Source organism: Salmo salar, chromosome 18, assembly GCF_965601325.2.
Source record: "Salmo salar chromosome 18, fSalSal1, whole genome shotgun sequence".
NCBI lineage: Eukaryota > Metazoa > Chordata > Actinopteri > Salmoniformes > Salmonidae > Salmo > Salmo salar.
The window spans coordinates 24,747,344-24,762,831 of NC_138308.1; the positions used below are offsets into that span (position 1 = coordinate 24,747,344).

Consider the following 15,488-nt stretch of genomic DNA (forward strand, 5'->3'; position numbering starts at 1 on the left):
TCATTTCCTGAGATTCATTGTGAAATATTGAAATGTCATGTAGACCCAACTACAAATCTATTCCAAGGCGTTTTACCAGTGTTGGTCATATACATAACATCTTAATGCAATTTGCTGACAGTATGTCTGGAACAGAAGGTTGCTAATAATTCAAAGAAAGGTTTTGTGTTTCCATTAATAGTGGCTGTATGCAGACTGGTAATATGTTTTCAGTTGAGAGATATTCTCGGTATTTCTAAAAGTACAGACCTAGGTCGGATTAGGGAGTGATGAAGTGTCCTTATATTAGAATGGTATTAGCTGATATTGGGTGTTATCTTCAAATGCTGTTATCTAGGACAAGCAGTATTATTCACATTAAAACAGACTGCAGTGGTCATTTATATCAGATAGTTATATGCAATGTTACATTAGTGAGTCTGCCCTTTCTAAAAGTGATTTGAGTCACGTTACCCAGAACTGATTATACGGCATTTGCTGCAGTGTGTGGATGTGCTTAGCCTGCTTAAGGTGTTACCGCCACCTACTGGTACAACTCCACTATGACGGAGGATATTTTGGTTACTAGTTTTTACATTGGTAAATGGCACAAGACCGTCAACAGTCTAAAGTCAAAGCTCACATTAAGCATTAGTTGGACCAAATCAACAAAAAGTTAAAAACATTTTAAAAAGTAGTAGAAATGGGTTTTAATCCACAACATCAAAGACCGTTAGATATCTTACAGTATATGAGAGGGAAACAAGAATCGAATACGTTAGGGCTACACAGACCATCAACAATACACATTTAACAATAACAAATCAGAAATCTCTAGTATAACCATTAACTTTAAACATATTCCACCGAATATGGTTAACGAATACTTAAATTGTATTAAAAAACGACAAACAGCAAGGTGCTTTGAAATCCTGTGTATTTTAGCAAATGCTAGCCTAACTACTAAACAAGTGCTAACTACTAAATAAATTGCTAGTTATTTGGTACAATAATGATACGTCTACAATTCCAAAACAGTTCCTTAAAACCCATTGTCGCTCTACTTATTAAAAAGAGAATAGAAAACAAAGTGAAAACTGGCTCAGGCCACAGTGTACTGTGCATTAGTTTGGGCCGCTAGAAAGTGTCATGTCCCATTTCAATCTTCAGGCCACTGCTTATATTGAGTGCAGCGCAAAACTGAAATCATTTTCTCCTCTACTGGCCAAAAAATCATTTCATGCAATGCTTACATTAGATCCACTATTCGCTGTGTCTCTGATAAGTGTTCAATATATATTGTTTCAGTGATATATTCTGGTTAGAAAGGCCAATGCATTAAGGACTATTATCATAGTCTATTATCATAGTGGTTAGGTACACCATGTCAAAAGAACCAAGAGAACATTATTTATCCCTAAGGTCCCACATTCAGAAGTGTATTTGCAGTCCATACATGCTAATATTCCTACAGTGAGTAATTGGACACACATTGGAATAAGACAGTTTCATTAAAGGAAGGTTGCTTAGTCATTAAGAAATGTCCCTAAAAACACCCAAATAGGTCCTATTAGTAAAGGTTAAAAGGCATATTTGGGCCACTGGCGACCCTGGCTTCAGTCTTTAGTCCCAGGTGAGGTCCCTTGTTCAGTCAGTCACCAGGCTTTAGGGTTCATCTTCTCCCTAAAGGACTTGCTCAGTTTGTTGCGTGGAGCAGGGACGGGGGCAGGCCTGGGGGGGACATCAGGAGTCTGGGGGTACTCCAAGTCCTGCTGGGGAGGCTCTATCTGGCCCAGGGGGGCGTTCTTTCTGGACAGGCCACCAGGGTTCCTCTGCAGCTGCTGGATGATGGCAGAGAACTTGGCATCCAGCGAGGGTCGTCCCGTCTTGGTTCGCGCCCTAACGTTCTCCTTCTCCTGATATGGAGGAGGGGGTCTGGCTGGCGGGAGGCCGAAAGGCTGCTTGTCAGCAGGTGGGGGCGGGGCACGCCTCTTCTTGTTGCCGTTGGAGACAGCGCTGGGAGTTGGGCTGGGACTCTCTTTGCCCGGAGACAAAACACTCTTCTGCACCACCATGGGGATGGACCCGTCAAACAGAGTAGACCATTTAGGAGGCTCCCTTGCCTCCTCCTCACCAATGAGGAAGTGGCCCCCTGTTTCCTCGATTTTGTTGTGGATGATGTCGGTGATACTCTCAAACTTCCCAGGAGAATTTATACCTTTAGAACAAAAGGGAAAATTGACTAAATGAATCATATAGTATATAAATAGTGTCTGACAGCCAAAAGGTGCCAACACTGGTTTCTGTAAGGCAGTTTTACAGAAACTTAATTAGTGACCTCTTCAGAGGAGTTCACATGATCTGACTGATTATTTGATTATGTGATGGATTGTATTAATATTTGATTTCTTTATTATTTGATTGACTGCATTTTATATTTAATTTGTGTTTATTGCAGGGCTCATTTGAAAAATAAGTAAGTCGTATTTTCTCACCCAAAACTGCATATCAGAAAAATCTAAGACAATATGTAGTCAAAGGTTCAGGGCACTGGACTTACTCAGGTCATTGTAGACAGAGTCAGCCTGTTTGGTGAGAAAGAGTGGGGGTTTCTTTGGTGACGTAACCTCAATCTTCATCAGCTCACTACAGCAGTGCTGCCACTGACCTGGGAGAGAAGATAAATCAGATCAGAGCATTGGGTAGAGATATACAATTTGGATTAAATCTGTGAAAGTAACAGCATGAGATTAAGGTTTTTGCTAACTCTTCCAAACACTCACTCTGGTCGTAGAAGTGCTGCCAGAATGCTTCCATCCAGTCCTCCAGCTCCTCCCTGCTGTCAGTTGTGAAGATGTTGGTCAGAGCCCCCCCCACCACTGGGTTGGTGATGGTCAGACTGTTGGACCTCTTCTGAGGGCCCTTATCCACCACACGGATCCTAGTGTCCTGGACAGAGAAACAGCAGGAGAGCCAAGGGATGAAAAACTGAAAACTAACAGTTATGTGCTGTTCTATCACAATCATCTGGGTCGGTTACCATGGCAACGTCTACCTTGTTGGTGGGTATGACAAGGCTGGGCTCCACCTTGGCAGTAATCTCCTCAGGGGTGTAGTAGCAGAACAGACTCCCAGCCCTGAGCACACAGTACAGGCTGCAGTACCGGGACAGCCCCTCCACACTTTGCTGGAATAGAAGACAATTATTATTTATTATGGGTATTATGTGTTGAGCTACGGTAAGACATTGGTTTAATCATCTACGCCATAGAATGGTATGTTAGATGACTAAAGAAGGTTTTAGCTCTACTTATCAGGGCTTGACTGGCAGGGCCAGATAGGGTACTCTATAGTTTGTCAGGGAGCAGTCAGAGAGTTGATAACAGTTAGCTCACCTGCTGAATCAGATAGCCATTCATCATGTCCTGGGTCATACAGACGGGCTGGGCAACTAGACGACAGCAGAGGTTCCCATAGAGGGGCAGCCAGGAGGACGACTCAGCTAAAGAGAAAACAGTCCAAACAAGACATATTGTGACAATCCTTTCTGAAGCCAAAAACATGCAATGAAATGTATCTTTAACGCAAAGCGGTATATAGGAATGTCCAATGAAGTGTTGCTCTTACCATCCTGGAGGACTATGAGAGAATGGGACTGGAAGCCCCCATCGGCCCAGGCCAAGCCCAGAGAGGTGTACGCCAGCAGGCTGTACCTTGCCCCCCTAGGAAGGACAGACAGAGACCCAAAGTGATTTAACATACAAGACTAACCAGATGACTGACTAGGCAAAAGGCAACAACTGCTAAACCAAAAGGGGTGACTACAGTACAGTAAATCTGGGCCCTACCCATTACATATAATCAGCACCCAACGTTGTTCCTGACCAGGGAAAACTCTGGGCCTTAACTGTACAGCTCACGTACAGGGGTATTGGGTTGGACTGCAGGAAAGCATCGGGGTCTCCAGCTTCAAGCAGGGGGCAGAGTTTCCTCCCAGGTGCCCTGCCGAATGAGCTGCGTAACTTCTTGGCCAGTTTCTTTGGGGTGTTGACCAGGATGGTCTCCTCCTCTATGGCACAGCTATACAGCTCCACTTTCAGCTCGAAGGCAGGCCCAACACTGTTACTGTCAATCAGTAGGGAAATGTCGAATTCAGAACACTTAAAGATGCATTCTCAAACTTTTGTATAATTTCAGCCAGTAGTTTTGATAGTGGTGCTCACAAGCCAAAAGTGGTCCCTGTTTTTTTGTGTACTACGTCATCCATTTTGTATGATATGTTACGAATTTTGCAATTTGTATGATATCATACGAACTTTGTAATTCGTTTGATATGTTTCGAATCCAATTTATGCAATACGTTACAAAATTTGGATCCCGGAGTGCATCATTAACAAGAGACTGGAGAGAAGATGATAGGGTCCCATAGGCATAGAACCAAGGTATCCCATTTCAACAATATGAGTTTGTATTTGTGGTGAATACTTACAAAACTGTTACACCCTCAAAACAAACATCGGTCATCGATCTGTCCACAACCACCATCTCAGTGTCAAAAACTTCAGATCCAATTCTCATCAGGCAGAAGATGGCAACCCGCCGCGTGCCTAAAACCAGGATTCACAACCATAACTACATCCAGACTCAGAATACATATTTTGAATATTGGCAAGGACATGGCTTGTATATGAGAATTGCTTTAGTTATTAGGTTCAGTCTCAATGAACTGAAGTGAATTTCCAGAGCGTCAGTTTCTCCTATGTTGCTTTCCTTTTCCTTCACTGAAAACTATAAATGACAATCTACTCACTCCCTTTGTTATTAAAGTGGTCAGAGTCTTTCCACATCAACGGTATGCGCAGCCCTACAGTGGAGGACAAAGACAAACCTGTCAGTAAATGGAAGAATCCCAGTATACTTTCCAACAACAGTGATAAGACAAGCGGCTCGGCTCAAATATCTAATGATCTTCATGAATATCAAAAGGAAACGTATGATACAGGAAAGCCCTTGTTCCCTTCTGACAAAAAAAAGAGAAGGATCTTACCAGACAAGGCCACTCTTCCTCTGCAGGCCACACGATCATCTGAAACTCGATCTGATAATCTATGGCACACAAAACACATTAGAAATTCAACTTCACTTACGGAGCATGACTCCACAAACAAAACACACATAACCAGACAATAGAAGGTTCGATATCTTTACCTCTGAGATGCGACTCTCATATCGTGGTTCTCCTTGTGCATTTCTGTCATGTAGGCCTTGACCCGAGTGTTGCAGGTCAGGAGGTTCTTGGAGGCAATCAGGATCTGCTCTCTATTGGTGCTGGCCACCAGAAGCTTGTAGGCCCCGTCCCGCATGCGGATCTCAAAGTCTATCTTCTCCTGCATGTTAGTGTCCTGTAGGAGGGGGATAACACCATAGTAATAGAGTGAATTACAATAGTGTGGATTCACAGGAGACAGGTAGCTAAGGAGTTTGGTGATATCCTCTAGCTAAAGGATGTGACATGTCACAGACAGGAGACAGTGATGGGTTCTGGGTGAGAGAGGGGGGAGGACACAGATCTTGATGAACGAGGGATACTGGAAGGCAAGTCAATAGAGCAAAGACAAAATGTGAAGAATGTTAAATGGTTCGAAAACACTCATTTGAAACAGAATTTAATCCCTCTGAAATAAAGAAACTCAAAACATGACACAAATGTATGGTTGGGCAGACAAAAGATTGACAGGGTTTGATGTGCATGGCATGTTGGGTGGTCTTTGCTAGAACACAAGAGGAAAGACAACAAATAAACCATTAACATAGGGATTATGATGACGTTTATTAAAGGACAAAATCATTTGTTGTAATTTCTGTTTACACCACAGACATCTGATGGTGGGTAGAGGCTAAAGAAAGTATAGGCTATAAATAGTACACTGTTTTCTGATTATTTAGCCTGAATCTCTTTCTCCTCTATTTTGTCACCTGTAGTTTCTTAGAAATCTGTCTTATGTACAACAAATTCATGTCCTCTTTAATTTCATGAGTGTCTTTCATATGTAGACATTTTCATGCATTTTGCCTGCAAGAACATTCGTTTGTTAATAGAGCAAAAAAAAATGAACGTTTCGATAAACATGCAAAGCAGAAGTGTTCTTCATGGCCACTGAAAAGTTATGTAGGAGAGAAAAGGGTCCAATCTATACAGCTAACATACTGTAACGGGCTATGTGACGCTCCATTAGCCGTCACAGGACAGGTGCTATTTGCCGTAGCAGAGATTTTTCGACCAACCTTTAACAACATAGCCCGATACAATCTGCTAGCCAGTGGTGGAAAAGGTACCCAATTGTCATACTTGAGCAAAAGTACAGATACGATAATAGAAAATGAATCAAGTAAAAGTCACCCAGTAAAATACTACTTGAGTAAAAGTCTAAAAGTATTTGGTTTTAAATATACTTAAGTATCAAAAGTAAATGTAATTGATAAATGTACTTAAGTAGCAAAAGTATAAATCATTTCAAATTCCTTATATTAAGCAAACCAGACAGCACCATTTCCTTTTTTTAATTTACTGATGGACAGGGGCACACTCCAACATAATTTACAAATGAATGATGTATTTAGTGAGTCCACCAGATCAGAGGCAGTATTAATGACCAGGGATGTTCTCTTGATAAGTGTGTGAATTGGACCATTTCCCTGTCCTGCTAAGCATTCAAAATGTAATGAATACTTTTGCCTGTCAGGGAAAATGTACGGAGTAAAAAGCACATTATTTTATTTAGGAATGTAGGGAATTAAAAGTTCTCAAAAATAATAATAGTAAAAGTACAGATACCAACAACAAAAAAACTACTTAAGTAGTAGTATTTTTACTTAAGTACTTTACACCACTGCTGCTAGCTAGGTCCTATTCAGAAATAGCCACTATCAGAAGGAAGTATACATCTCTATAAGTGTCAGTATAAGTGCCTAGACAGGCTATGTAGCCAAGTGAAACTCCACATATCGTGGAGATGACGTTTAACATGACATAACTTGGCTACAGCGAGGCTGGGTTGTTTCTGGACAGGGCCAGAGTGGATTTAGTAACGTATCACATAGATTGAATGGAGGCCAGTGTTTTACAAAATCAGTGATCATAAAAGAAAGCATCGGAACAGTTAGCGAACCACTAATATTTCGGCATTTACGTTAGTTAGCTGGAGCGCAAATTATAACACTACTGTAACGCTATGTAGAATAAATCGTAAACTCAGCTGGATACGTTAGTTGTTAGCTAACGTTAGCTAGCTGACGCGTTCGTTAGACAGGCATCAGTTACAGAAAAACGTCAGTTTGCTAGCCTAGTAGTTAGCTAATCGGTTGACAACAAACAAACTGGCACATTACCTTTGATTGCAAGAACACAGTGCTCTCACTTATCTTCTTTCTTTTTATCTCCATTGCGAGAGAGGAACACGAGGACCTAGCACTTGCATTTCTCCTGAAATTTTGAACGTCCCGCTGATAGTCCATATTCGCCATTCGTCCAGACAAGCCCCCAGTGCTTTTCCTATCAATTCAGTGATGACGCGTTCCGCTGCCAAACAAAACTGGATTCTACCATTTTCAAATTCGAATTTCAAATTCGATTCTAGGATGTCTGATAACCACAACAGTGGCGTGTGTTTGAAATTCTCTGTATGTGTTTTACCTCCAAGTAATAAGTGAAACATTACATTGATTCATGCATTTTACCAAGATATGGTCTGATTTTATACCCCGTCTGTCTCAGAGAGTGGTCACGCCGAATTGTCTGAGCTGCACATTATGGGATACAAACAACAATAATAATTCAATGGCCTGACAGTTAATAATTTACAATTACTTATTTATTAACTTAGTTGGCAATTTGTACAATTACATGACTATTTATTCCATTCAACAAAAACTTATTTTGCGCCGTTATATATGCCATCATGTGCAACGCTACTGTTCTGTTTCAGTATCCATTAAACGCGACATTGTAGCAATTTACTAGCAACATTCCCATTGATATTTTGTAGCTGATCGTCACTAGCTAGTATTCTTTCCCTCCGCAGCTTCCCAGACGCGTCTACTATAAAGGAAGTTGGGGAGGCTGTGCTCATTACTCTCACTGACTAACATTTTCAAAAGCGTTCGCAGGGGGAATTCTTTTTTTGGCATGACACTGTTATTCAAATACAGGTAAACTATATGCACACGAGATTACATGTATACACAGCTTAAAATAGATCATGTTGTACATTTATTAAACACCATATGGGGCTATGTATCGGCAGCAGCCGCCTGGCTAGCTAGCTAGTCCTGGTGAGCCATGCATGGGGTAGGAAGAGATGCTAGCAGCGTTAGCTAATAACTAGCCTACATAAAACATTACCTGTTACATGTACGACATAAGCTATTGTACACAGTTAATATTGAATGCCGTTATGTATCATTGCTTAGCTAAATACTTGAATTGCATGTGCTTGAGTCTGCTGTCAACCCAGCCTGATCTCATAGACTAGACGTAACATAGTAAACGTACATCCGGGTAATTCAAATTAGTATGATAAGTTTGGTAAGCTTACATAAGACCAGGGGTGAAAGTAAGGTGGTCTGGTATTGTGTCCCTGCAAATTAATAGTGGGGGTACACCTTACCGGTAAAACATGAGCATATCACAATTAATACATGCCTCAAAAAATAGGCTACTACACCATTATTGAACATTACTGCATGTCAGCCTCATGAAAAATTTGCAAATTGAATGGAAACTGGGTGGTATATGCACCAAATTGCGTTGTGGTTTGAGGACACCACTTACATTTTGTCAAGGTGGAGATGAGTGGCTGAGACGCTCACGGTCGACAAAGCGGAGATAAGCGGCCGAGACCGAGGTGCCCATGGACAACAGTGGATGCACCAATTCAGGCTACAAGTGTAGGCCTAATGACAATCGCAGAATGTCATTAAAATACACATACAGTACCAGTCAGAATTTTGGACACACCTACTATTCAAGGTTTTTACTATTTTCTACATTGTAGAATAATAGTGAGGATGTCAAAACTATGAAACACATGAAATCATGTAGTAACCAAAAAAAAGTTAAACAAATCAAAATATAATTTATATTTGAGATTCTTCAAAGTTGCCAACCTTTTGCCTTGACAGCTTTGCACACAGCCAGCTTCATCTGGAATGTTTTTCCAACAGTCTTGAAGGAGTTCCCACTCTGCGCTCCAACTCATCACAAACCATCTCCATTGGGTTGAGGTTGGATGATTGTGGAGGCTAGGTCATCTGATGCAGCACTTCATCAATCTCCTTGGTCAAATAGCCCTTACACAGCCTGGAGGTGTGTTTTGGGTCATTGTCCTGTTGAAAAACAAATTATAGTCCCACTAAGCGCTAACCAGATGGGATAGCGTATCACTGCAAAATGCTGTGGTAGCCATGCTGGTTAAGTGTGTCTTGAATTCTTAACAAATCACAAACAGTGTTACCAGCAAAGTACCATCACACCTCCTCCTCCATGCTTCATGGTGGGAACCACATATGCAGAGATCATCCGTTCATCTAATCTGCGTCTCACAAAGACATGGCAGTTGGAACCAAAAATCTAAAATAAGAACTCCTCAAACCAAAGGACAGATTTCCACCAGTCTAATGTCCAATTGCTAGTGTTTCTTGGGCCAGGCAAGTCTCTTCTTATTGGTGTTCTTTAGTAGTGGTTTCTTTGCAACAATTTGACCATGAAGGCCTGATTCACACAGTCTCTGAACAGTTGATATTGAGATGTCTGTTACTTGAACTCTGAAGCATTTATTTGGGCTGCAATTTCTGATGCCGCTAACTCTAATGAACCTATCCTCGGCAGCAGAGTATTCCTTTCCTGTGGCAGTCCTCACTAGAGCCAGTTTCGTCATAGCGCTTGATGGTTTTTGAGACTGCACTTGAAGAACCGTTCAAAGTTCTTAATGTTCCGTATTGACTGACTTTCATGGCTTAAAGTAATAATGGACTGTCATTTCTATTTGCTTATTTAAGCTGTTCTTGGCATAGTATATACTTCGTCTTTAACGAAATATGGCTCAAACGCATAAAGAAGGAAAGAAATTCCACAAATTAACTTAACAAAGCACAACTGTTAATTGAAATGCATTTCAGGTGACAACCTCATGAAGCTGGTTGAGAGAATGCCAAGAGTATGCAAAGCTGTCAAGGCAAAGGGAGGCTACTTTGAAGAATCTCAAATATATTTTGATTTGTTTAACACCTTTTTGGTTACATGATTCCGTATGTGTTATTTCATAGTTTGTCTTCACTATTATTCTGCAATGTAGAAAATAGTCAAAATAAAGTGCATTCGTAAAGTATTCATACTTTTACTTTCCAAATTTTGTTACAGCCTTATTCTAACAGTGATTCAATTATTTTTCCCCCCTAATCAATCTACACACAATACCCCATTATGAAAAGCAAAAACAGGTTTTACAACAAAACATTTTTTATGGAAATATCACATTTGCATAAGTATACCCTTTACTCAGTACTTTGTTGAAGCACCTTTGTCAGCAACTAAAGCCTTGAGTCTTCTTGGGTATGACGCTACAAGATTGGCACACCTGTATCAAGGGGAGTTTCTCCCATTCTTCTCTGCAAATCCTCTCAAGCTCGGTCAGGTTGGATGGGGAATGTCGCTGCACAGCTATTTTCAGATCACACCAGAGACGTTATATTGGGTTCAAGTCCGGGCTCTGGCTGGGCCACTCAAGGACATTCACAGACTTTTCCCGAAGCCACTCCTGCGGTGTCTTGGCTATATGCTTAGGGTTGTTGTCCTGTTGGAAGTTGAACCTTGGCCCCAGTCTGAGGTCCTGAGCACTCTGGAGCAGGTTTTCATCAAGCATCGCTATACTTTGTTCCGTTCATCTTTCCTCCGATCCTGACTAGTCTCCCGATCCCTTCCGCTAAAAAACCTCCCCACAGCATGATGCTACCACCACGCTTCACCGTAGGGATGGTGCCAGGTTTCCTCCAGACGTGACTCTTGGCATTCAGGCCAAAGAGTTCAATCTTGGTTTCATCAGACCAGAGAATCTTCTTTCTCACAGTCTGAGTGTCCTTTAGGTGCCTTTGGCTGTCATGTGCCTTTTACTGAGGAGTGGCTTCTGTCTGGCCACTCTACCATAAATGCCTGATTGGTGGAGTTCTGCAGATAGTTGTCCTTCTGGAAGGTTCTCCCATCTCCACAGAGGAACTCTGGAGCTCCTTCAGTGATGGCCAGGTTCTTGGTCACCTCCCTGACCAAGGCCTTTCTCCCCCGATTGCTCAGTTTGGCTGGGCGGCCAGCATTAGGAAGAGTCTTGGTGGTTCCAAACTCCTTCCATTTAAGACTGATGGAGGCCAGTTGTCTCAGTTGTCCTCTGAGTCATTCAGATGTTCATTGGCAAACTTCAGACGGGCATGTATATGTATTCTTGAGCAGGGGGACCTTGCGGGCGCTGCAGGATTTCAGTCCTTCACGGCGTAGTGTGTTACCAATTGTTTTCTTGGTGACTATGGTCCCAGCTGCCTTTAGATCATTGACAAGATCCTCCCGTGTAGTTCTGGGCTGATTCCTCACCGTTCTCATGATCATTGCAACTCCACGAGGTGAGATCTTGCATGGAGCCCCAGGCCGAGGGATATTGACAGTTCTTTTGTGTTTCTTCCATTTGCGAATAATCGCACCAAATGTTGTCACCTTCTCAAGCTGCTTGGCGATGGTCTTGTAGCCCATTCCAGCCTTGTGTAGGTCTACAATCTTGTCCCTGACATCCTTGGAGAGCTCTTTGGTCTTGGCCATGGTGGAGAGTTTGGAATCTGATTGATTGATTGCTTCTGTGGACAGGTGTCTTTTTTACAGGTAACAAGCTGCGGTTAGGAGCACTCCCTTTAAGAGTGTGCTCCTAATCTCAGCTCATTACCTGTATAAAAGACACCTGGGAGCCAGAAATCTTTCTGATTGAGAGGGGGTCAAATACTTATTTCCCTCTTTAAAATGCAAATCAATTTATAACATTTTTGACATGCGTTTTTCTGGATTTTTTTGTTGTTATTCTGTCTCTCACTGTTCAAATAAACCTACCATTAAAATTATAGACTGATCCTTTCTTTGTCAGTGGGCAAACGTACAAAATCAGCAGGGGATCAAATACTTTTTTCCCCCCACTGTATAGCTAACGTCTAGCAACCCAATGGTTGCGAGTTCAACTCTCATCACGGACATCTTTAGCATTTAAAGTTTTCAACTACTTACTACTTTTATCTACTTTGCAGTTACTTAGCATGTTAGCTAACCCTTCTCACCCTAACCATAACCCTTTTCTCTAACCCTTCCCTTAACCTAACTCCTAAACTTAACCCCGATTTCGAACTCCTAGACTAGGTAAAGTTAGCCAGCTAGCTAATGTTAGCCAACTAGTCACCTAACTAGAATTCGTAACATACCATACGTTTTACAAATTCGTAACATTATACGAATTGTAATTTGTAACATATACGAAATTGGTGATGGACATCCACAAATTAATACATACAAATCGCAACATATACTAAAATGGAGTGTCTCGAATTTTTTACATACAGAATATTATGAAATGCTCAGACCAGGTAACAGCAACCCATATTACTGTCACTGTCATCTATTGTTGGCTGGTTGTTGATGGGGATCTGCAGGCCTTTTTATTTTACGACGGTATTTGTCGGTTAGGTGACATTGATTGAAGAGCATCTTTATAGGGACAAACATAGTCAATGGTTTTGATTCAAACAAATGTAGGATTGATTTGATAGAATAGCCTACTATAATATGAATATTAATCCATTGCAGTAATATAGCTGAGTGCTGTATGCATGAGGTGTTAGCCTTATCATAAGTCTGCTGTAGTTGGATTACTTATATCAAAGTCATATCAGCCGTTATGTGTTTGGCTTCCAGGTCGTAGGAGAAATGCAGCAGAAGGTATGTGCCAGGATGACCTCTCTCTTCACTGAGAATGGGCAGGCTTGTGGGGCATCTGCTGACCCCCAGCTCCCATTCAGGTGCCCTCGGTGTGGGGAGCATAAGAGGTTCCGTAGTCTGGCCTCCTTGAGAGCCCACCTGGAATACAGCCACAGCTACTACCACACCATGCACGAGCTGAGCCTTCCGACCCGCAGGGGGCATTCTCACCCAGAGAGAGCCCTGCACGGACGCTCCCTGAGTGACACACGAGAGGTCACTATCTGCATAGAGGGGTGTCGTATGCCTAGTGTGGGGACGCAGGCAGCTGAGGAGATAAAGACGGAGGAGGAAGAGGCCAGTAAAGATGGTCTCAAAATCCACAAGTCCAGCCCTGGGACAGATCATATCCCTTCCCCCTTTCTATTTGACGAACCTCCAGACCCAGGCAGCAAGCTTGAGGTAGTGTTTCCAGAGCGGAATGTCTGTACCGAGGAGATGTCGCTCCAGTGTAGGCTGGCCAAGGTCCTACGAGCAGTGGACAGCACCATGCAGAGGAGGCTGCACAGGGTCAGCACGGAGCTTGCCAAGACGGACACAGAGCTGCTGTGTGAGCGTGCCCTCTTCCAGCACCTGGAGCAGGAGAGGCAGGAGGTACAGGAGAAGGAGAGGGCGCTGAGCCGGCAGGTGGACGTGGCCGTGATGGTGATTGCCACGCTGAAGGAGCAGCTGAAGGAGTCAGAGTATGAGCTGGAGAGGCGAGAACAGTGAGTGTCTGAGCCAGTAACTCAATCTTAACCTAAACCTTTACTTACTGTATTTTTAGTCACAATCTTAACCATGAGGTCAAATGCCAGACAACAGTTACCAATACACTAATCTGGTAACTCCTTATATTGTTGCTGTTGCAAGTGGAGTAAGACTGTAATCATTGCAGTAGCAACATTCTTTAGTATGTTACTAGCTACTCTCCTCATTGTTCCCTTCATGTTTTCATTTTGTATCGTTTTTAAAAAAAAAAAAAAAAAATTTTTTATAGAGAAGTCATCACCATTCAGAATTTCCTTGAGGCTGCCACCCAGCATGAGATATGTGGTAAAGTTCGGATCCGAAGTTTCATTGAGAACCTGCTCAAACGCATCGCCCTGGCTGAGAGGCTACTGGAGTACTATCAGAGCTCCCCCAGTCCACCAAACTACACAGATTACATGGTACTGTACAATATCAAGCCTTTTTCCCTACTACTGATGGCAATATGTTTACAATGGCAAATATATTTTCTGTGGTAGCTGTTATTACATTTTTGGTTTTACGCTTGTCATGCATGGCCATGGAAAGACTGTCAGGGAGAGAGTAGAAGATATCATAATTGTTACACATTTGAACCCTCGTGAGAACTGTTGATCCTAATTGGCATCCCAGATTCAGTTTGGGAATTGAGAAGAATCAGAATCACCTTTATTTGCCAAATACATTTGCCTATACAGGAATTTGACTCTGTGAAATGGTGCTGTCACAATAAACAGAATATACAGATAGCCTTTCAAATGTGTTTTCTTCCGTCCTCCCTACTGATCTAAAAAAGGGAAACATGATAGTTTACCAAACATTTCAGAACTGGATAATATCAGCTTTTGCGCTTGGGTGTAAACAGTATAAATACCTGACATCCTTTTCATCTCCCCTGCAGCACCAGACAGCTGAAAACAGACCTCATAGAATCCCCAAAAGCAGGCAAGTTTGTGAACTAGATGTTTTACTGTTGATATACATGATCTACACTTTCCATAGTAGGCCCATGTGTTTTTGACCATGGCTTAGTGTCTCACTTTGATTATAATCCTACATTTCCAGTTTCAAAGGTTAGTACATGGTTACATATAAATTATACATATGGATCCCTTGTCACCAATGAGATTTTGTCAGCCTCATTCATTAGTAATGATTCTACACATGAGACGTTTTATCTTCTCCACTAATCCTGAGTCTGTCATCGTTGCCTGCTGTTTGTTGAAGCATTGGTTTCGTGTCTGACGTTTGTTGAACTGTCCTCTGATTCTAGGTCAGCGGGTTGTCAGCTGTCACAGTCCTGTCCCCAGGAAGGTAGAACGCACCCCTCCCAGGTAGGACGGAAAGTGGGTCACTCTGGCTACTTCAGACCTGATCGCAGAGATGAAGTCTGGACCCAGTGCAGCAAATCAGCTGGATTTGAGGACTAGGTAACCTGACCAGGGCCGACAAATGAATGTAATATATGATATGTATTTACTCAATGTATAGCTAATACTGAGCAGGGTTGCATCAAAGTCTTTATGGCCATGTGTACGCTGGTTTTTGCTCCATTCTCAAATCTTATTTTGTCACATGCTTCGTAAACAACAAGTGTAGGCTAACAGTGAATTGCTTACTTCAGGGCCCTTCCCAACAATGCAGAGAGGGAAAAAAGAAATAATAGAAACATTTATAAATACACAATGAGTAACAATAACTTGGCTATATACACAGGGTACCAGTA

General features: G+C 42.1%; 2 protein-coding genes across 2 annotated transcripts; one reads left to right on the forward strand and one right to left on the reverse strand.

Moving 5' to 3' along the window:
• Window positions 1-664: 664 nt before the first annotated feature.
• rtkn2 (rhotekin 2) lies at window positions 665-7,570 on the reverse strand. The gene is made up of 12 exons (XM_014154831.3): window positions 7,369-7,570; window positions 5,188-5,381; window positions 5,027-5,085; window positions 4,790-4,843; window positions 4,469-4,586; window positions 3,904-4,104; window positions 3,607-3,701; window positions 3,375-3,481; window positions 3,035-3,166; window positions 2,763-2,928; window positions 2,540-2,647; window positions 665-2,197 (listed from the first exon to the last, which is right to left on the reverse strand). The coding sequence occupies exons 1-12, from the start codon at window positions 7,501-7,503 to the stop codon at window positions 1,635-1,637; spliced, it is 1,932 nt and encodes a 643-aa protein (XP_014010306.1). The 5' UTR covers window positions 7,504-7,570; the 3' UTR covers window positions 665-1,634.
• Window positions 7,571-7,806: 236 nt separating this feature from the next.
• LOC106577139 (protein ZNF365-like) lies at window positions 7,807-15,192 on the forward strand. The gene is made up of 5 exons (XM_014154903.3): window positions 7,807-8,187; window positions 12,971-13,740; window positions 14,013-14,184; window positions 14,664-14,707; window positions 15,036-15,192. Exons 2-5 carry the CDS (start codon window positions 12,983-12,985, stop codon window positions 15,190-15,192), a joined length of 1,131 nt encoding a protein of 376 aa, XP_014010378.1. The 5' UTR covers window positions 7,807-8,187; window positions 12,971-12,982.
• Window positions 15,193-15,488: the final 296 nt, after the last annotated feature.

Coding starts and splice junctions, on each gene's coding strand:
- LOC106577139 (XM_014154903.3), top strand. CDS start 12,983: ATGCAGCAGAAGGTATGTGCCAGGATGACCTCTCTCTTCACTGAGAAT. Junction 14,185..14,663: donor CAAACTACACAGATTACATG/GTACTGTACAAT, acceptor TCTCCCCTGCAG/CACCAGACAGCTGAAAACAG. Junction 14,708..15,035: donor CATAGAATCCCCAAAAGCAG/GCAAGTTTGTGA, acceptor CTCTGATTCTAG/GTCAGCGGGTTGTCAGCTGT.
- rtkn2 (XM_014154831.3), bottom strand. CDS start 7,503: ATGGCGAATATGGACTATCAGCGGGACGTTCAAAATTTCAGGAGAAAT. Junction 3,702..3,903: donor CAGTCCAACCCAATACCCCT/GTACGTGAGCTG, acceptor TGTCCTTCCTAG/GGGGGCAAGGTACAGCCTGC. Junction 3,482..3,606: donor TCTCATAGTCCTCCAGGATG/GTAAGAGCAACA, acceptor TTTTCTCTTTAG/CTGAGTCGTCCTCCTGGCTG.